Consider the following 21,159-nt stretch of genomic DNA (forward strand, 5'->3'; position numbering starts at 1 on the left):
AGGCTGCTTGCTGCCTGCCCCTGCCCCCGAGACCGACGCCACACCGCTGCCTCAAGCACTGAAGCTCAGCACCAAGGCTGCTTGCTGCCTGCCCCGAGACTGACGCCACACCGCTGCCTGAAAGGTCTGCCTGAAGCACTTTCACACAGGTAGGAAGATGGTTTATTTAATCTTTTCTTTGCTTATAAATTTTTATTCAGGTTGGATTTATTTGTATAATATTTGTATAAGTATAACTAAGGATTGATTGTAGAATTTAATGACTTCCCTTCCCCCCCCCCCCCCACCTCGTTCCCGACGCCTAATTTGTAACCTGCACCTGATTTTTTAAAGTGTAGACAAGGTTTTTTCAAGCGTACAAAAATCTTCACTTACTCCATTCTAAGTTAGTTTGGAGTACGTTTTCACTGTGGAAACTTTCAAATCAGGCGTCAGTGGCCGGACACGCCCCCTTTTGAAAAAAAATTCAGTTCCAAAGTGAAACTGTTCTACCTGACTAGAACTGCAGAAAACTAAATGTGGAGAATTCCAATTTCTAAGATACTCCGTTCTACACCAGTTGCTCCTAAAAATCAGGAGCAAATCATGTGGAAACTTGGGGCCACAGTGTGCTGTGCTCTGTGAAGATATCACATTTGGTGATGAGATGGGATTTTTTGGATGATTTAAGGCTTAAATTTTGTTGGTGAAGGATTCAGCCAGCCGACAGAGACTTTGGAAGCTTCTGTCTTTGGGAAAAAAAGCTACAAAAAAGCTACAGAACAGCTAGAGATTAAAATGGCAGGTGCAATCAGACATTTGGGGGAATATATTCACGGCCGGAACATTTTAAAGCATATGTGGATTGGCTCGAAATGTATTTCACTGCAAATAACATAATCGAAGTTCCAGACAATGCAGTGCAGAACCGTGCTGTGTTGGAAATTAAGAAAGCGATCTTCGGATCAGAGGCGGGTCCGACATTGTACGAAACCCTTGTAAATCTGCTTGTGCCTGACGAGCCAAAGGACACAACGCTTAAAGAGATTTTAACGAAGCTGGAGCAGCACTATAACCCCAAACCGTTAGAAATTGCTGAAAGCTATCGTTTTAGGATTCGGAATCAAAAGGCTGATGAAAGTATCAGTGATTACATCGTAACATTAAAAAAGCTATCGATGCACTGTAATTTTGGAAACTTTCAAAATCGAGCATTACGGGATTGTTTTGTTTGTGGGGTGAAAAATGATGCGATCAGCAGGAAGTTATTGACGACAAATGACTTGACTTTTGAGATTGCTTGTCAGACAGCGAGGTCGATGGGCATGGCCGAACAATATTCCCAAAAATTAAATAATGATTACGGTCGTCAGTCAACCGAGGTAAATCACCTGCAGGTTCAAAGTAAAAGACGGTGGGGGCCCCAAGGTCTCAGAAACTGGAAATTCTAACAGAGCGTCTAAGTCGTGCTATAGGTGCCTGGGACAACACATTGCTCAAAGTTGTCCATACGTGAAGGCAGAGTGTTTCTTCTGCAGAAAGACTGGGCATCTTGCGAAGGCATGCCGACTGAAGGGTAAACCAGCTTTTAAAGCTTTGAGGACAGCGTTCAAAGCTATGAGTAGAAATCCCAAGAGACTACTAGCACGAAACAACAACAGGAGGACGAGGAGATGTTAGAGTTACATGCCATCAGGAGCACGAGATTAACGGACAGCGATTTGGAAATACATCAAAATCCACATAGATATTGCGGGATTCAAGATACCAATGGAAATTGACATGGGTGCATCCGTGAGTGTAGTACCAGAGTCACTATATCGCGACAAATTGCATGATTTTCAACTGCAGAAATCCAAAGATAGAGCTGCGAGGCTACTCGGGAGAGAAAATTCCTGTGGTAGGTCGTATCACCGTACCGGTGAACTATAAAGATCAATTTCAGAACTTGCCTCTAATAGTAGTGAAAGGAGACAAGTTTGCTTTACTAGGAAGAAATTGGTTGAGCTCACTGAAGCTAGATTGGAGTAAGAGTTTGTGTGTGGAAGCGAGATTTTTATCAACGGATGAGGTTATCAAGAAGTTTCCGAAGGTGTTCTGCGAAGCGGGCAGTCCGATCCAAGGCTTCAAGGCGAGTGTCAGGTACAGAAGGACGCTAGATTGGTTTACTACAAGCCATGTTCAGTACCATCTGCACTCAAGGAGAAAGTTGAACAAGAACTCAAAAGACTAGAGACTGAGAACATTATTTGTAAGATAGATCGATGTAATTGGGCTACACCCATTGTTGTTGTACCGAAGTCCGATGGTAAGGTAAGATTGCCGAATATAGAAGATTTGTTCACAACACTGACAGGTGGTCAGATCTTCTCAAAATTGGATCTTACAAATGCCTATGTACAGCTTGAACTAGATGAGTCGTCCAAGTCATGTTTGACTATAAATACTCATCTAGGCCTATATCAATTTAATAGGCTACCGTTTGGAATGTCTTCCGCCCCTGCCATATTCCAAGGGGTGATGAACCAGATTTTGCAAGGTATTGAAGGGGTAGTATGTTATTTGGATGACATACTAATTTCAGCAAATTCATAATAACATATTGAATGAAGTCCTCAAACGGCTAGAGAAGCACAGAGTACGAATGTCTGCTCGTAAGTGTGAGTTATTTAAAAACTCAGTGGAGTACTTAGGGTACAGAGTAGACAAAGATGGTTTACATCCAACCATGGAAAAATTGGAAAAATTAGAAATGCACCCACTCCCAGGAATGTCACTGAACTTCCTTCATTCTTGGGGTCTTTTGAACTATTATGGGAAGTTCCTACCACATTTGGCTACAGTATTACATCCACTGAATGAACTTTCGAAAAAACAGGTCCATTGGAAGTGGGCAAAAGAATGCGATACAGCATTCAAGGAGTGTAAAAACAAATTGGTAGAGAGCACCATGTTAGTTCACCATGACATATCTAAGGAGATTAAGCTAGCATGTGATGCTTCTCCATATGGAGTTGGGGCAGTAATCTCTCATGTATCACGTAGTGGGGAGGAGAGACCAATTGCTTTTGCTTCATGCACCCTCAGTGCCAGTGAGAGTAATTATGCGTAAATTGAAAAGGAAGCTTTGGCATTAGTTTTTGGGTCAAGAAGTTTCACAAATACTTGTATGGTCGTAAGTTTACCATTGTTACGGACCATAAGCCCCTAACAGCAATCCTCCATCCAAAGTCCCCAGTTCCAACATTAGCTGCAGCCCGAATCCAGAGATGGGCTTTGATTTTGTCAGCATATACATATGATATTGAATGCTGATCAGCTGATCACAATAATGCTGATGCAATGTCTAGATTGCCTTCCCCATCAGGGAAGAAGTGTTTTATTTTTCATACATTGATAAACTGGCCAGTCACAGCTGAAGAGATTGGTAGAGCAACCAAACATGACCCAGTGATGTCAAAGGTGTATGAGTATATTGCAAATAGGTGGCCTCCCAGGGTGTGGCAAAGGCTACATATTGATTTTGCTGAGTTAGAAGGACAACACTTGTTCATTGTGATTGATAGCCATTCGAAGTGGGTTGAGGTGTTTCCAATGTGGAAAGTAACAAGTAAAATATTGGACATTTTGCGAAAATTATTTTCTTCATTTGGCCTCCCTGAAGAAATTGTTTCGGATAATGGACCACAATTTCGTTTAGAAGAATTTGCACAATTCACGAGCAAAAATGGTGTGAAACATACCAAGGTTCCACCATACCATCCTGCTTCGAATGGTGCAGCAAAGCGCACTGTACAAATTGTAAAACGTGCCCTCATAAAACAAATGTTAGATCCAAATCTAAGGAAACAACAGTTGTCGTTGGGTCATAAATTGGCTAATTTTTTGATTACATATTGAAATACTCCTCACACAACTACTGGTAGAACACGAGCAGAGTTGTTTCTCAAATGACAGCCACGAACCAGATTCTCATTGTTAAAGCCAAATTTGGCACAGTCCGTAGAAGAGACACAATTAAGACAGAAAGAGAATCATGATAGAGGTAAAGAGAGAAGTGTGAAATTAAACCAGAAGGTGAGAGTGAAGAACCATCACCATAAATGGTTAAAGTGGCTACCAGGAAGAGTGGTGAAGATATGTGGTCCTTGCACATATTTGGTAAAGATGTTTGATAATGGCCAGGTTAGGTTTGTTCATATTGATCATATTTTACCTACAGACATGGAAGGAGTTGAAGATGGCAATGATTCAATTATTTCTGACTCATCAGATAGTTTTGATACACCAGTAGCAAATCCTAAATCCAATGTACTGGAAACAAATCCAGGAGAGAATCAGAATGAAAGTCTGAGTCCGAGTCAGGAAAACAAAGAGCCTGAAGTTAGAGTGAGTTCAAATGAAAATCAAGGAAATTCCGTGGAGGAAAACGTTCCTCAGGATGAGCCTCGAATGAGTTTAGATTTGACACCATGTTTGGAAGGTTCTGTTCGAGAGCGAAGGTATCCTCTTTGAAACAGAAAACAAGTGGTAAAGTTAAATTTGTAAATATGGGAAAAAAAAGTTGATATCCTGCGTTATGTATAAACATGAAAGTTATGTATGATGTTTGTTTTGATAACAACTTCATTAAGGAGGGAGAAGTGTAATGTCTGTAAGCTTGTAATGTTTGTAGTGCCACACTGTGGATGTGGACATATTGTGTACTGCAACTGCAGAGTTAATAATAAACAGAACCAGGCAGATTCCGGAGGCTTCCGAGAGAGGTGCCTGCCATGTTAGGAGCTCTGTGTGCTGTGCTCTGTGAAGATATCACAGAGGGCAACAGCAGCGAAGAGTGACGTCAGCAAGTTCTAGGTCGGTGATTGGAGCGTGGGCAGATGCAGCAGGAGCAGCAAGAGACTGTGGAAGGATGTGATCGGGGCCCAGGGGAGGTGTGAGTACGGGGCCAGCACACACTGCGATATGTGTGCGCACTAGGTCCATGCAGCAGAGCTAGTCTCCAGTTGTCTTGGGTAATCCTTGCCACTGGACCAAGACCTAGCTCTGTCAAGCCCGTGTGGTGGCTGGTGTGCAACGGTCACCACACGTTAAAAAAATCCACGCACAGGCATCTTCCACCCTTGAGGATGTAATTCGGGTTCTTCATTCGAAACACCTGTGAACTCATTCTTTTTTTTGGCGTGGAAGCAAGTCATCCTCACTTCGCCTATGATGATTCCCTTTGTTCTTCCCCACCCCCCCCCCGCCTCCCCCACCCCCACCGCCTTTCCCTGCCGCTGCACTTGCTTAAAATCTGTTACACCTCTAACATTTTCCAGTTCTGGTGAAAGGGCATTATAACTTTGAGCCTCAATCTAGCTTAAAGTGGCTTTCAAAAGGGAATTGGATAAATACCTGAAGGAAAAAAATTTGCAGGGCTACGGGGAAACGGCAGGGGAGTGGGACTAGCTGAAGTGCTCTTGCAGAGAGCCGGCACAGGCTCGATGGGCCGAATGGCCTCCTTCTGTGCTGTAACCATTCGATTCTAGGTCAGCGACCTGTTTCTCTCTCCACAGATGCTGCCTGACCTGCTGAGTATTTCCAGCATTTTTTGTTTTTATTTCAGATTTCAAGCATCTGCAGTATTTTGCTTTAGTTCAACAGTGCCTCTGGATTGTCCCAATAAGCCTGTCTCTACAAGAAACCCTCCCAGTATGAACATTTGAAAAGAATGGAAGCTGAATTATTTAGAACTTTGGGCCTCAATATAGTTTAATGTAATTTACGTGCTCTCTCTATCAGCAGCCTATCTCCAGACACCTTCTGATCAACCCCTTGATGCTATTCTGGCTCTGAATATCTGACATAATTAAGGTGAATTAAAAATATTTCTACAGCTCGCTCCTCTTAAGTGCCATTGCTGAGAAATTTCACGTATATCTCAGATTCATTCATTTGGCAGGAGAGCACAAACAGGCTAGAAATAGGCGCTTCACAGTAAACTCGGTACCTCGTCTGCCCTCTCAGATAGATGTAAAAGATCACATGGCACAATTGGAAGAAGAGCAGGGGTGCCCTGGCCAATAATTCTCCCTCAACCAACATCACTAAAACGGATTATCTAGTCATTATCACATTGCTGTTTGCGGGAGCTTGGTGTTTCCTGTGCTACAACAATGACTAAATTCAAAAGTGGCTGTAAAGCGCTTTGGGATGTCCCGAGATTGTTGTACCACAACAAGGCATTGTATAAATGCAATTCCTTCCATGCAGCCGTACAGCCTTTTTTAAAACAATCTATCTTTGAAAGTGACATTTTTCTGTCTAGTTTTCTAACATCACAATTATTGGTGATAACCCCAGAAGCAGATTATCCAGTTCAAAACCACCCTGATCAGCACAATACAACTGCTATGTTCACTGAATTTCTTGGTAATTTAAAGGAGCATGCAGCATAATTGCTGAAACTCTGCTCTCAGCCACCAGTTCAGCCTCTATGACAAATCACAAAATACCCTTTCCCTCCTCAAACAGGAAACCCTGACATCAAAATCAGACTAGACTGTGGTTGGAAATCAAATCTCACAGTAAGCTCAATCCTGACTACTCCTGAAAGGGATCCAGATGGTGAGACTCCCTCTTTTATAAGGGCTATGATGGTGGAACTTCCTTTTTTAAATGGGATGCTGGCGATCTACTAAGTGTCGTTTTAAGTGTTATGTCTTCACTGCCCATTCCCCCCTCAGTATAGCGGAAAGTACTGAGCTTTACAGAGCAATTTCTTCAGTAGAGAAAGAAAGGAAAGCTTCAAGCTTAGAACCTAGAAACAGGAGTAGGCCATTCAGCCCCTCGAGCCTGTTCCGAGGTGATATGATTGCTGTTTTTAGGATTCTAAAGGGACTAGATAGTGCAGGCCATGACAAACAGTTTCACCTTGGCCAGAACAGTAGAATCAGAGGACACGGCCTGCGCTTGATGGGGGAAAAATTCAAACTAATCTATGGAAACAATGGCCCAGAATTTGCTAAACATTTAATGGCATGTGAATGATGCACGCTGTTATTAATGTGTAAACTGCTCCACTGTTAGCCTTGCGAAAACGGCATCTCGCCCTTAACCTCCCCTTGATTTTCATGAAGTGGTTGCATTTGCACATTAATTGCCCATTAAACTTGCCACAGAAAGTTAAGTCTAGTAATTAATAGCATAACTACCCTTTTTTAACATGGCTGCCAATTAATCTCTCTGGCTCTGTGGAATCTAAGTCCTTTAGCTTCTGGATTGTTGTTGGGAGATTTTTTAAATGACACATTTTAAAATGTAACATTTTGTTCTTACTTTTATTTCTGTCTCTTTTTTTCTCTCTCTCTTAATCCAATCTTTCTTTCTCTCTCTCTATTTATCTTTCTGTACCTGAGTTAACATTGAATTTGCCCATTCTAATTCACCCTCCTTCTTAGACCTCCCTCTGTTTATTTCTCATTCCTTAAATCCAATTGAGTAAGGAGATACACTGTTGGTCCCTTCACTTACCAAGGCCCCAGATGCCCCGTTGCCATTATCAACTCACACTTCCAGCAACTATGTGGGAAAAGTTTTAAAAATCTAAATGTGCACGAATCAGTCTAATAGGGCCCGCTCCAGCAAAATCTGACCCAATATTTCAGCGAGCGAGTGGTCAATTATTGGAACAAGCTCCCTCATCATCATCATAGGCAGTCCCTGGGAATTGAGGAGGACTTGCTTCCACTCCTGAAGTGAGTTCTTTGGTGGCTGAACAGTCCAATACGAGAGCCACAGACTCTGTCACAGGTGGGACAGATAGTCGTTGAGGGAAGGGGTGGGTGGGACTGGTTTGCCGCACGTTCTTTCCGCTGTCTGCGCTTGATTTCTGCATGCGCTCGGCATTGAGACTCAAGGTGCTCAGCGCCCTCTCGGATACACTTCCTCCACTTAGGGCTGTCTTGGGCCAGGGACTTCCAGGTGTCAGTGGGGATGTCGCACTTTATCAGGGAGGCTTGGAGGGTGTCCTTGTAGCGTTTCCGCTGCCCACATTTGGCTCATTTGCCGTGAGGGAGTTCCGAGTAGAGCACTTGCTTTGGGAGTCTCGTGTCTGGCATGCGGACTATGTGGCCTGCCCAGCGGAACTGATTGAGTATGGTCAGTGCTTCAATGCTGGGGGATGTTAGCCTGAATGAGGACGCTGATGTTGGTGCGCCTGTCCTCCCAGGGGATTTGTAGGATCTTGCGGAGACATCGTTGGTGATATTTTTCCAACAACTTGAGGTGTCTACTGTACATAGTCCATGTCTCTGAGCTGTACAGGAGGGCGGGTATTACTACTGCCCTGTAGATCTAGTGAGATGGTGAACGCAGTTGGCACAAGTTCATGCAAATTAAATATATTTCTTTCAGAAAATAACAGTATATAAGTAATGTGAGACGTGCTATGTGGCGAGTGTAGAAGGATCAGGAGGAATAGGTGACTTTGGACTTCTGGTTCCCAAAGTTCGCCACCACTGGGCTTTCCTCGCCTCATGTCTGGGTCTGTTGCAGACTCATTGCTCGAAACTGATTGCTGTGATTAGTCAACAACTCTGTTATTGTTGCATCATGTGACTACCAAGATTGTAGAAGGAAAACTGGATGGACCTTAGTCAGTTTTTGTCCAGCAATTTCTATCCTAGATGCTGAGAATATGCTGGAAACGCACAGCAGTTGAAAGAAATTGAGGCTCAGGTGAAGGGTGTGCACCCAAAACAATAATCGGTGTTTCTCCCTCAGCCTCACTTTGTATTCCAGCATTTTCTCTTTTTATTTCAACTTTTTCAGTGTCAAATATTTAACATGATTCAAACGATTGCCGATTTCATTGTCCAGCAAACACAACTGGAACTTTACAAGGAATTTAAAAAATAGATATGTTATAAAGGATCCAGCAGCTGGGCCCTCTCAGTATTGTGCAGTCTCAGGGCTTACCTCATGATGAAATCCTGAGAGTTGATGTCTACTCCATAATGCGATTGATGCAGATTACCAGAATTCCCCACCACTGCACAACGCCGACACCGGGAACGATCCCATGAGCCATACGGATTCTCTTCGGGCACAATTATGAAGAGTTTAGACAAAACATCCTTCAGGTTGTGTGGTTTGAACTGTGGCTGAAGCATCTGGAGGGTGCAGAGGATGAAAAAGACATAATATGCTTTTAAAATACAGCAGTCAGTGGATGAAAGCCCAGACTTGCTTAGTAAGCAAAGTAAACACAACTCCATTTATCAAACTATCTCATCCAACTGTGATTCACTGTCCCGTGTCACACCTCTCAGTAGACTCTCTGTGCACTTATTTAACCCTTCTCTCTTTTTCAAACACATACGGGCTTCGATTGTAACAACAGAAACCTTCTGGACAAATACCTAATAAACTGACACCTCTGATTACAGTGGGACTGCCAGGCACTAGTCCACAATACAATGTAATCCTGTGCATACTCGCACAGCTAAGTCAGGTTCAATCTACATATAGAACAAGGGTCGGAATCTAATCCATGCTTTTAGATAGCTTATAGATAGAAATATAGATACCCGGGAGCAAATCTAATTGAGGGCGTCAGATGGTTTAAATATGGAATAATGGATATCTGGGACTAAGTGACAGGCTGGAATCTAATTGAGGAATTCAGGTGGTTTACATAGAGAATAATGGAAACCTAGGAGTGAGTTACAGGCCGGAATCTAATCGAGGGATTCAGATGGCTTATATATAGAATATATATATGTGCGCACTAGGTCCTTGCAGCAGAGCTGGTCTCCAATCCTTGCCACTGGACCAAGACCTAGCTCTGTCAAGCCCGTGTGGTGGCTGGTGTGCAATAGTAAAAAAATCCACTCACAGGCATCTTCCACCCTTCAACATGTAGTTCGGGACCTAGAATATTAGGTCCTTCATTGAAACATCTGTGAACTCATCCCTTTTTGGCGTGGAAGCAAGACATCCTCGTTTCGAGGGAATGCCTATGATGATATAGGATAATGGATACCCAGGAGTGAGTTGCAGGCTGGAATCAAATTACATAGAATTTCCTAGAACTTACAGCATGAAACAGATAGTTCAGCCCACCAGTCTGTTCTCGTGCTTATTCTCACCATGAGCAATTGTCCTAATCCCATGTGCCCATCCTGTTCCCATAGCCCTGTATACCCCTTCCATTCAACCACCTATTGAACCTATTCTTAAATGTCATGGTCTAAGTTTCAATCACTAACTTTGGTAACTGTGTATTCCACAGCCTCGCAAACCGATGTGTAAAAAAAAATTCTTCCGATTTCTGTCCTGAAACTCTTACATTTAGTAGTTCAGATGGTTTACAAAGATGATAGAAACCTGGAATGAGTTACAGGACAGAGTCCAATCATAAGAACCTTAAGAAGAGGTCAGATGCGCCAACACCAGTGTTCTCGATCAGGCCAACATCCCCAGCATCGAAGCACTGACCACACTCGACCAGCTCCGTTGGGCGGGCCACATTGTCCGCATGCCGGACAGAAGACTCCCAAAAGCAAGCACTCTACTCGGAACTCCTACACGGCAAGCAAGCCCCAGGTGGGCAGAGGAAACATTTCAAGGACACCCTCAAAGCCTCCTTGATAAAGTACAAACATGCAGGTGCAGCAAGCAGTTAGGAAGGCAAATGGTATGTTGGCCTTCAATGCAAGAGGATGTGAGTACAGGAGCAAGGATGTCTTACTACAGTTATACAGGGCCTTGGTGAAACCGCACCTGGAGTATTGTGTGCAGTTTTGGTCTCCTTATCTAAGAAAGTATATACTTGCCATACAGGGAGTGCAGCAAAGGTTCACCAGACTGATTCCTGGGATGGCAGATTTGTCGTATGAGGAGAGATTGAGTCGACTAGGCCTATATTCACCAGAGTTTAGAAGAATGAGAGGGGATCTCATTGAAAAGTGTAAAATTCTGACTGGGTTGAATAGACTGGATGCGGGGAGGATGTTTCTCCTGGCTGGGAAGTCTAGAACAAGGGGTCACAGTCTCAGGATATGTAGTAGGAAATTTAGGACCAAGATGAGGAGAGATGTTTTCACTCAGAGGGTGGTGAACCTGTGGAATTCTCTACCACAGAAGGCTGTGGAGGCCAAGTCACTGAATATATTTAAGAGGGAGATAGATAGATTTCCAGAAACAAAAGGCATCAAGGGGTATGGGGGAAAAGCGGGAATATGGTGTTGCGATAAAGGATCAGCCATGATCATATTGAATGGTGGTGCAGACTCGAAGGGCTGAATGGCATAATAATGCTCCTATTTTCTATGTCTTTGTTTCTATGCAACATCCCCACTGACACCTGGGAGTCCCTGGCCAAAGACCGCCCTGTGAAGGAAGAGCATCAAGGAGGGCACTGAGCACCTCGAGTCTTATCGCCGAGAGCATGCAGAAAACAAGTGCAGGCAGCGGAAGGCACGTGCGGCAAACCAGACTCCCCACCCACCCTTTCCTTCAACCATTGTCTGACCCACCTGCGACAGAGACTGTAATTCCAGAATTGGACTATTTAGTCACCTGGGAACATATTTTGGAGTCGATTTTGAGGGACTGCCTATGATGATGATGGATGAAACATAGAAACATAGAAAATAGGTGCAGGAGCAGGCCATTCAGCCCTTCTAGCCTGCACCGCAATTCAATGAGTTCATGGCTGAACATGAAACTTCAGTACCCCCTTCCTGCTTTCTCGTCATACCCCTTGATCCCCCGAGTAGTAAGGACTTCATCTAACTCCCTTTTGAATATATTCAGTGAATTGGCCCCAACCACTTTCTGTGGCAGAGAATTCCACAGGTTCACCACTCTCTGGGTGAAGAAGTCTCTCCTCATCTCGGTCCTAAATGGCTTACCCCTTATCCTTAGACTGTGACCCCTGGTTCTGGACTTCCCCAACATTGGGAACATTCTTCCTGCATCTAACCTGTCTAAACCCGTCAGGATTTTAAACGTTTCTATGAGGTCCCCTCTCATTCTTCTGAACTCCAGTGAATACAAGCCCAGTTGATCCAGTCTTTCTTGATAGGTCAGTCTCACCATCCCGGGAATCAGTCTGGTGAATCTTCGCTGCACTCCCTCAATAGCAAGAATGTCCTTCCTCAAGTTAGGAGACCAAAATTGTACACAATACTCCAGGTGTGGCCTCACCAAGGCCCTGTACAACTGTAGCAACACCTCCCTGCCCCTGTACTCAAATCCCCTCGCTATGAAGGCCAACATGCCATTTGCTTTCTTAACCGCCTGCTGTACCTGCATGCCAACCTTCAATGACTGATGTACCATGACACCCAGGTCTCGTTGCACCTTCCCTTTTCCTAATCTGTCACCATTCAGATAATAGTCTGTTTCTCTGTTTTTACCACCAAAGTGGATAACCTCACATTTATCCACATTATACTGCCCACTCACCTAACCTATCCAAATCACTCTGCAGCCTCAAAGCATCCTCCTCGCAGCTCACACTGCCACCCAACTTAGTGTCATCCGCAAATTTGGAGATACTACATTTAATCCCCTCGTCTAAATCATTAATATACAATGTAAACAGCTGGGGCCCCAGCACAGAACCTTGCGGTACCCCACTAGTCACTGCCTGCCATTCTGAAAAGTACCCATTTACTCCTACTCTTTGCTTCCTGTCTGACAACCAGTTCTCAATCCACGTCAGCACACTACCCCCAATCCCATGTGCTTTAACATTGCACATTAATCTCTTGTGTGGGACCTTGTCGAAAGCCTTCTGAAAGTCCAAATATACCACATCAACTGGTTCTCCTTTGTCCACTTTACTGGAAACATCCTCAAAAAATTCCAGAAGATTTGTCAAACATGATTTCCCCTTCACAAATCCATGCTGACTTGGACCTATCATGTCACCATTTTCCAAATTCAGATAGAGTCGAGTAGAAATGCAGACCAGTTTGTAAAAATAAATAAGGGGAAAAGGTCATTAGGCCCTTTCGGCTGGATCAATTTCACCTTCATTTCAATTTCTGTTCTCCAAAAGCACTTCCAATAGCCTCTTAAATCTAATGAATGGAGGTTGTTGCCCGAGACAGAAGGGGAAAAACTAGGCAGCATAAAAGTGCCGTAACTCTCTCTGTCCTTCACTGTCACTCTTATTTCACTCTCTTGAATTATATTGGCATCTTTAATTTCCTATTTAACATAAGAACATAAGAAATAGGAGCAGGAGTAGGCCATACAATCCCTCGAGCTTGCTCCGCCATTCAATAAGATCATGGCTGATCCGATCATGGACTCAGGTCCACTTCCCTGCCCGCTCCCCATAACCCCTTATCCCCTATCGTTTAAGAAACTGTGTGTCTTAAATTTAGTCAATGACCCAGCTTCCACAGCTCTCTGAGGCAGCGAATTCTACAGATTTACAACCCCCAGAGAAGCAATTCCTCCTCATTTCAGTTTTAAATGGGCGGCCCCTTATTCTAAAATTATGCTTAGTCTCCCCTATCAGTGGAAACATCCTCTCTGCATCCACTGTGTCAAGCCCCCTCATAATCTTAGACGTTTCGATCACCTCTCATTCTTCTGAATTCCAATGAGTAGAGGCTCAACCTTTCTTCAACCCCTCCTCTCCGGAATCAACCGAGTGAACCTTCTCGGAACTGCCTCCAAAGCAAGTATTTCCTTTCGTAAATATGGAAACCAAAACTGCGCGCAGTATTCTAAGTGTGGCCTCACCAATACCCTGTATAGCTACAGCAAGACTTCCCTGCTTTTATACTCCATCACCTTTGCAATAAAGGCCAAGATTCCATTGGCCTTCCTGATCACTTGCTGTACCTCATGTTTTTTCAGCCTTGGTAGCACCCTGCAGGCTGGGTCTTGGCCTTTCACTATGGTTTCACGATTTATAAAGAAAATATTTTTACAAACTGGTCTGCATTTCTACTCGACTCTATCTGAATAAAATGTGGCCTAGCAGGTGGAAGAGCTCAGCTTGGTAGTGTTTGTACATTCTGTGCACAGAGCAGAGACATCTGCCATTACATCTTTCTCTCTAGAGTGTGCGGCAATGAAACCTGAGCTCATCCCTCTCTCTGGTGGCATTATCCACACTGATAATCACATTAGGCACACGGCTTATACTATTCAATGTTGAGCATAACCATCAATCAGGCAACCTGCACCTTCACATCTGCCCGAAGATGCCTGATCTATAATTTACAGGGGAAAAGTAACAATGAATCAAAGATTTGGTCGGGGAACAAAGCTGATCCAATGATATATCTTCTACTCACTAGATATAAAAAGAAAGATTATGCATTTATTTAGTGCCTTACACATTTGGGATGCTGCAAAGCACTTCACAGCCGAAGAGTTACTTTTGAAGTGTAGTCACTGTTGTGTAGGCAAGTAAACAATGATTATCATATTTCTCAATTTTTGGTCATTTTCCACATGCAAACCACTAATGGCAGCATGAGCCCATTGATCCTTTCTACTGTTTTAATAGTTTTGTGCAGGGTAACTTTGAGATGAAACTCACTAAAGGAAAAGTGTAGCAAGGTCAGCACCTGCTACAACCCTGGGAAGACAAGAGCCATTGGTCATTGCCTGGCCTGTTAATTATTTATCGCTTACCTTTGTTGCATTGGCTGATCACGCACGCGCGCACACACACGACCGGCAAGCCCTTCGGGCGGGGTTGGAGGTAAGTTGCAGCTATGTGTGTTGGGAGCTGGCTATATGCTTCACTTTGCAGCCTCAGCTCCCATTGTGTCTCTCGCTACCATGGCAGCCCGATCTTTTTGGCGCAGATCAAGGCTCCACCCCCAAAACTAAAGGTCGGGTTACGCCAGGCCAAAATGAAGAAATCCAACGGGGAAACATAGAATTTTTTTGGGAGCGTACTTGGGCTCCCCCAAAAAAATCGGGCATAACTCTTCAAGTACGCCAAACAAATGCTTTGGGGAAAATTGAGCCCTATGTTTCCACTTGCGGGGAAGAGCATAACTAGAGGCCATCAATATAAGATGGTCACTAAGAAATCCAGTAGGGAATTCAGAAGAAAATTCATTACCCAAAGAGTGGTGAGAATGTGGAACTCTACAACAATAACTGGTATTTATTTAGTAAACCATCCCAAGGCACTTCACAGAAGTGTTATAAGACAAAAAAAAATTGACACCGAGCCAAATAAGAAGAAATTATGGCAGATGATCAAAAGCTTGATCAAAGAGGTAGGTTTTATGGAGCATCTTAAAGGAGGAAAGAGAGGTAGAGGGGCGGAGAGGTTTAGGGAGGGATTTCCAGAGCTTAGGGCCCAGGCACTAAGGCACAGGACATGGTTGAAGCGAATAGTATAGAAATATTTAAGGGGAGGCTCGACAAGCATATGAGGGAGAAGGGAATAGAGGGTTATGCTAATAGATTTAGATGAGGAAAGATAGTAGGAGACTCGAGTGGATGGTTAATGCCGGCATGGACTGGTTAGGCCCAATGGCCTGTTTCTGTGTTGCAAATCCTATGTAATCCTATCCTATGTAATCCACTACTTGTAATTTATGCAGTTGACATGCACCAGATGAAGGTTAGACTCCTATCTGAATCCAACCTTCGTTCCTTACAATAAATGAGATATTAGTCACAGCAGCTAACTAGTAAAAAGGCAAAGACGCGCCACCATGTTAACACAGGTTTTTCATTGCAGACTGTTGATAAAGCTAAAGGCTCTCGCTTCCCTGGGGGTAACACAACAGGCTGTGTGCAGATTGCTAATGGGGCTGTAGGCAGGAGCCTTCCCATTGTGCGGGTAATGATAGTTCAATATTGGAGGAATGCAGTGGCATTTAAAAAGCAAAGTGACAAGGCATGCTTTTAATGAACTCTTAAAAATGCTAGTCACTGTATTTCGTGTGCTGGCTGTGAGGACTGCTGGTTTATTCACGTGGGAACGGTAGCATAGTGGTTATGTTACTGGATTAGTAATCCTGAGATCTAGACTAATGATCCTGGCGTCATGAGTTCAGATCCCACCACAGTAGCTGGGGAATTTAAATTCAGTTAATCAGCTAAATTCCAGAGGTGAGGAGAGAGTGACTACCCTTGACATCAAGGTACCATTTGGCTGCTTCATCAGTAAACTACCCTCCATCATAAGGTCAGAAGTGGGGATGTTTGCTGATGATAGCAGTGTTCAGTTCCATTCGCAACTCCTCACCATCAAATCAGAGGAATAATCCCCCTTGCAGCACAGACAATTTTGAAAATCGAGATTCTTGGATATAGTGCCAAGACCCATAGTGAGGGACACAAATGAGGATGGAAATGTGGGACAGAAGATGAGATAAATCAAGAATTAATGATTCTTGCCGGTACCAAGCTTGACTTTGAAAATAATGTCGAGGTTATATGAGAGAGAGAAGACTAACGGAGATAAGGGGCCATGTCTCTTCTAGATTCTGGCTCAAAGACCCTTCTAGAGAATGATGAGGGGCCCAGCAACAGTTTTTCCACCCACCCTCATAGTCCGTAGCAAAGGGAGGCCAAATGAAAGGAAGAATAACAACTTGAAAAGGGAAAGCCTGCCCCATAAAAACAATTCTTTGTTTAATTTTCATCCACCCGAACTTCTGTCCAGAAGCTGGGGTACGGTTCCACGGGCACAATCTGCAGGTTAGTGCCTTGCCAACTTTCCCCTTCCTTATCTCAACTGTAGCATCCCAACGTAGCAAACACTGACAATTCAGTCTGGGACATTCTGGTCTGTGTGACACAGCACTACATTGGGCAGTGCAGACATTGACGACGAGATTCAACACCACCTCCAGTGCGCCAGTGCAGCCTTTGGCCGCCTGAGGAAAAGAGTGTTTGAAGACCAGGCCCTCAAAATCTGCCACCAAGCTCATGGTCTATAGGGCTGTATTAATACCTGCCCTCCTGTACGGCTCAGAGACATGGACCATGTACAGTAGGCACCTCAAGTCGCTGGAGAAATACCACCAACGATGTCTCTGCAAGATTCTGCAAATCCCCTGGGAGATCAGACGCACCAACGTTAGCGTCCTCGACCAGGCCAACATCCCCAGCATTGAAGCACTGACCACACTTGATCAGCTCCGCTGGGCAGGCCACATTGTTTGCATGCCAGACACGAGACTCCCAAAGCAAGCGCTCTACTCAGAACTCCTTCACGGCAAACGAGCCAAAGGTGGGCAGAGGAAACGTTACAAGGACACCATCAAAGCCTCCCTGATAAAGTGCAACATCCCCACTGACACCTGGGAGTCCCTGTCCAAAGACCGCTCTAAGTGGAGGAAGTGCATCCAGCAGGGCGCTGAGCAGCTCGAGTCTCATCGTCGAGAGCAGAAATCAAGCACAGGCAGCGGAAAGAGCGTGCGGCAAACCAGGCTCCCCACCCACCCCTTCTCTCAACGACTATCTGTCCCACCTGTGGCAGGGACTGTGGTTCTCGTATTGAACTGTTCAGCCACGTAAGGACTCATTTTTAGAGTGGAAGCAAGTCTTCCTCGATTCCAAGATGATGATAATGGGCAACGTATTTACCCAATCAGGGAAGCTGCAGTCATCAATGGGGATTTAGAAGGTTAAGTTTGTTGCGCTCCCCCTCCAGAGTGTCGACAAATCATGCCTCTCTTTAAGCATCCTGGAAACAAATTAATTCTTCCCAGATCCGTTCAGGTTGCCTTTTAAAGACACATGTCAGCAGATGGGAGGAAAAGCAATGTGTGAGGAGGACACAAAAAATTTGCAAAAGTGTGAGTAGGCAAAAATTTGGCAGATGGAGTATCATGTCGGAAAATGTGAGGTCATGCACTTTAGCAGGAAAAAAATCAAAGAGGAAGTTATTATTTAAATGGAGAAAGATTGCAAAGTGCCGCAGTACAGCGGGACCTGGGGGTACTTGTGCATGAAACACAAAAGGATAGTATGCAGGTACAGCAAATGATCAGGAAGGCCAATGGTATCTTGGCCTTTGTTGCAAAGGGGATGGAGTATAAAAGCAGGGAAGTCTTGCTACAGCTATATAAGGTATTGGTGAGGCCACACCTAGAATACAGCATGCAGTTTTGGTTTCCATATTTACAAAAGGATATACTTGCTTTGGAGGCAGTTCAGAGAAGGTTCACTGGGTTGATTCCAGGGATGAGGGGGTTGACTTATGAGGAAAGGTTGAGTAGTTTGGGCCTCTACTCATTGGAATTCAGAAGAATGAGAGGTGATCTTATCGAAACATATAAGATTATGAGGGGGCTTGACACAGTGGATGCAGACAGGATGTTTCCACTGATGGGGAGACTAGAACTAGAGGGCACGATCTTAGAATAAGGGCCGCCCTTTTAAAACTGAGATGAGGAGAAATTTCTTCTCTCAGAGGGTTGTAAATCTGTGGAATTTGCTGCCTCAGAGAGCTGTGGAAGCTGGGACATTGAATACATTTGAGAGAGAGATAGACAATTTATATAGGGGGATAAGGGGTTATGGGGAGCGGGCGGAGAAATGGAGCTGAATCCATGATCAGATCAGCCATGATCTTATTGAATGGCGGAGCAGGCTCGAGGGGTCATATGGCCTACTCCTGTTCCTATTTCTTATGTTCTTATGACAGCTTTACCACAGTGCGCACGGCGGCTGAGAAGAAGAACTACTGATGGCAGGTGGTCAGATAACTGTCTGTTGAATAAATGCATCGCTTCTGCCTGGAACTATTACCCGTCCAATGCTCCTGCATCCATCTCTGTAACATTTAATTCTGCTTCCAGAGACCATTGTAGTGTCTGAATAAATTAGTACCAGATTTAGTGATCCTCAGGGAACAACAGCACTATGGGGTGTGAAATGTGAGGAATTAACTATGAGTGGGGATCAGGGGCAAAGCTAGATCTACCCATGGCTAGGTAGGAGAAATTGATCAGGGTTCTTGCTATCCAGTGACCTCTGGTGGCGAGGACTGCATGAGGAGCAGCTGAGGTCTGGATCTGGATTGACTGTGATGCTGTTCATGAACAAACACCCTGTTGAAACGCGCTGTCTAGGCTCACAGTGAAGAATGGCCACTTGGCATGATGCATTGGAAGACTGTGGAGCACCTTGGAACTGTATCAAAGAGTTAGCGCCTTCAGGAGAGGAGGAGAAAAAAAATAGAAGAGTGCACAAAACAACGTTAAAAAAACCACCAAATTAATCCAACATCTCCCAGTTACTTTCCCTTTCTATAATTGTCTACTTACCACAGCGCCTTTGCCACAATAAAGCCAGTAAAATACTGCACTTAAGCTGCACTGTTATGATTCATTATCGTACAATTAATAACAGCTCACAGCTGCTCTGTCAATGAGAAACACACAGAACACGCAGTTCGATAAAGGCTTTTTAACTCCGTCCTGCTATGAAAGGTTGATAAGAAGCATACAGTACCACAGGCTGCAGGCAGGCTTCAGCAGCTGAAAATTCTACACCCTTCCCCACTCCCAGAATCCAGGCAAAGTTCCATGATCTGATTACACCCACTTCTGCTTTTATACCTTCTCACAAATTTGAAGGGAGACTTTGTGTTCATCAGGATGAGGGGCAGGAAATTTCAGATTTTCCTTGTCAAGTACCCACTGCCTGAAACATTCCCCAAACCAGGAACAGCACAGCTAGATACAAATCAAAAATGTGCCTCGACCTCAGAAGATCACCCATACTGCAGCAGTATAATGCGCAACAGTTTTAGATTTCCCGGTCAACTGTCCTTTAACCCCTCTGAGTGAGTTTGCCGGGTTAGTGACGAATTAGTGGTGGTTTTGAGCTATGAAATGGGGTGCAGTTGCGGGGGCACAGACTGCCTTCTAGTACCTAGCCCAAATGACTTCTGTGTGAGCCAAAACAGTTAGCGTCATCTGGCTGTTTAACCAGGGGGGGACATCATAGAGGTCAATCTGATACGTCCTTACTATACAGTATAAATGCACACGAGGCCCATGCTTGAGAGAAGGTCAGTCTGTGACCTATCCTTTATTCCATAGCACTCAAGTGATGGAAGTGGGTGGAGCTTCCCCTTTTATATCTGAAGGTCCAGGTTAGGAGTGTCTCCCACAAGTTCACCACCTAGTGGTCATTGTTCTCACAGTGTACAACTTAGGTCAGATTATATATGGGTTACAATGCTGGTTGAATACATGACACAATCCTTACTCAACCAACATGTGCACAGGGGCACTTTGCAGCAAGAGTTGATTGACAGCGATTAGGAGCGGGAATCCTGGAGCATTTTCCCCCTTCCTTCCCCAGGAGCCAATTCTAAAGTCTGAACGACTGCCCTGTCTAAGATCAGCTAACACAGCACAGACCAGGATTAGATCTTCTGGTAGCTGATACCATACCACACGGAGTCTTTTCTCCCTCCACAGATGCTGCCTGATCTGCAGAGTACTTCCAGCATTTTGCTTTTATTTCAGATTTCCATCATCCACAGTATTTTGCTTTTGTAAATGGAATTGGTAATGGGACAAGTAAAGAAACAAAAGATGGATCTAGAAGAGGTATAAATGGGAGAATATATGTGTGCGCACTAGGTCTGTGCAGCAGAGCTGGTCTCCAGTCGCCCTGGATAACCCTTGCCACTGGACCAAGACCTAGCTCTGTCAAGCCCATGTGGTGGCTGGTGTGCAACGGTCACCACATGTTAACAAAATCCACCCACAGGCATCTTCCATCCTTCAGGATGTAGTTTGGGATCTGGAATATTAGGTCCTTCATTGAAACATCTGTGAACTCATCCCTTTTTGGTGTGGAAGCAAGTCATCCTCGTTTCAAGGGACTGCCTATGATGAAATGGGAACAGCAGAATCATCTACAGCTGTCAACCAAAAAAAACTAAGGACAGAGGTTATGGCCTGAAGTTGTTAAACTCAATGTAGAGTCCATCATCATCATCATAGGCAGTCCCTCGAAACGAGGATGACTTGCTTCCACTCCTAAAAGGGATGAGTTCGCAGGTGTTTCAATGATTACCCAAGACTAACTGGAGACCAGCTCTGCTGCACAGACTAAGTACGCACACATATCGCAGTATGGGCTGGCCCGTGCTGCCCCTGGGCCTTCACCTCTCCTGGGCCCCGATCACTTCCCTCTATGGACTCTTGCCACTCCTTCGCCCCTCCT

General features: G+C 44.5%; 1 protein-coding gene across 4 annotated transcripts in view; it reads right to left on the minus strand.

Annotated features, from left to right (window-relative positions):
- st3gal2 (ST3 beta-galactoside alpha-2,3-sialyltransferase 2) overlaps nt 1-21,159 on the minus strand; it is a 468,108-nt gene that overhangs the window by 122,659 nt on the left and 324,290 nt on the right. For all 4 annotated transcript variants that reach the window (XM_070897754.1, XM_070897757.1, XM_070897756.1 and 1 more), the window contains one exon: nt 8,941-9,134. In XM_070897754.1, coding sequence (XP_070753855.1) covers nt 8,941-9,134 — 194 coding nt within the window. The remainder of the gene's footprint in view (nt 1-8,940; nt 9,135-21,159) is intronic.

This window comes from Pristiophorus japonicus, chromosome 13 (genome assembly GCF_044704955.1).
Source record: "Pristiophorus japonicus isolate sPriJap1 chromosome 13, sPriJap1.hap1, whole genome shotgun sequence".
Lineage (NCBI taxonomy): Eukaryota > Metazoa > Chordata > Chondrichthyes > Pristiophoridae > Pristiophorus > Pristiophorus japonicus.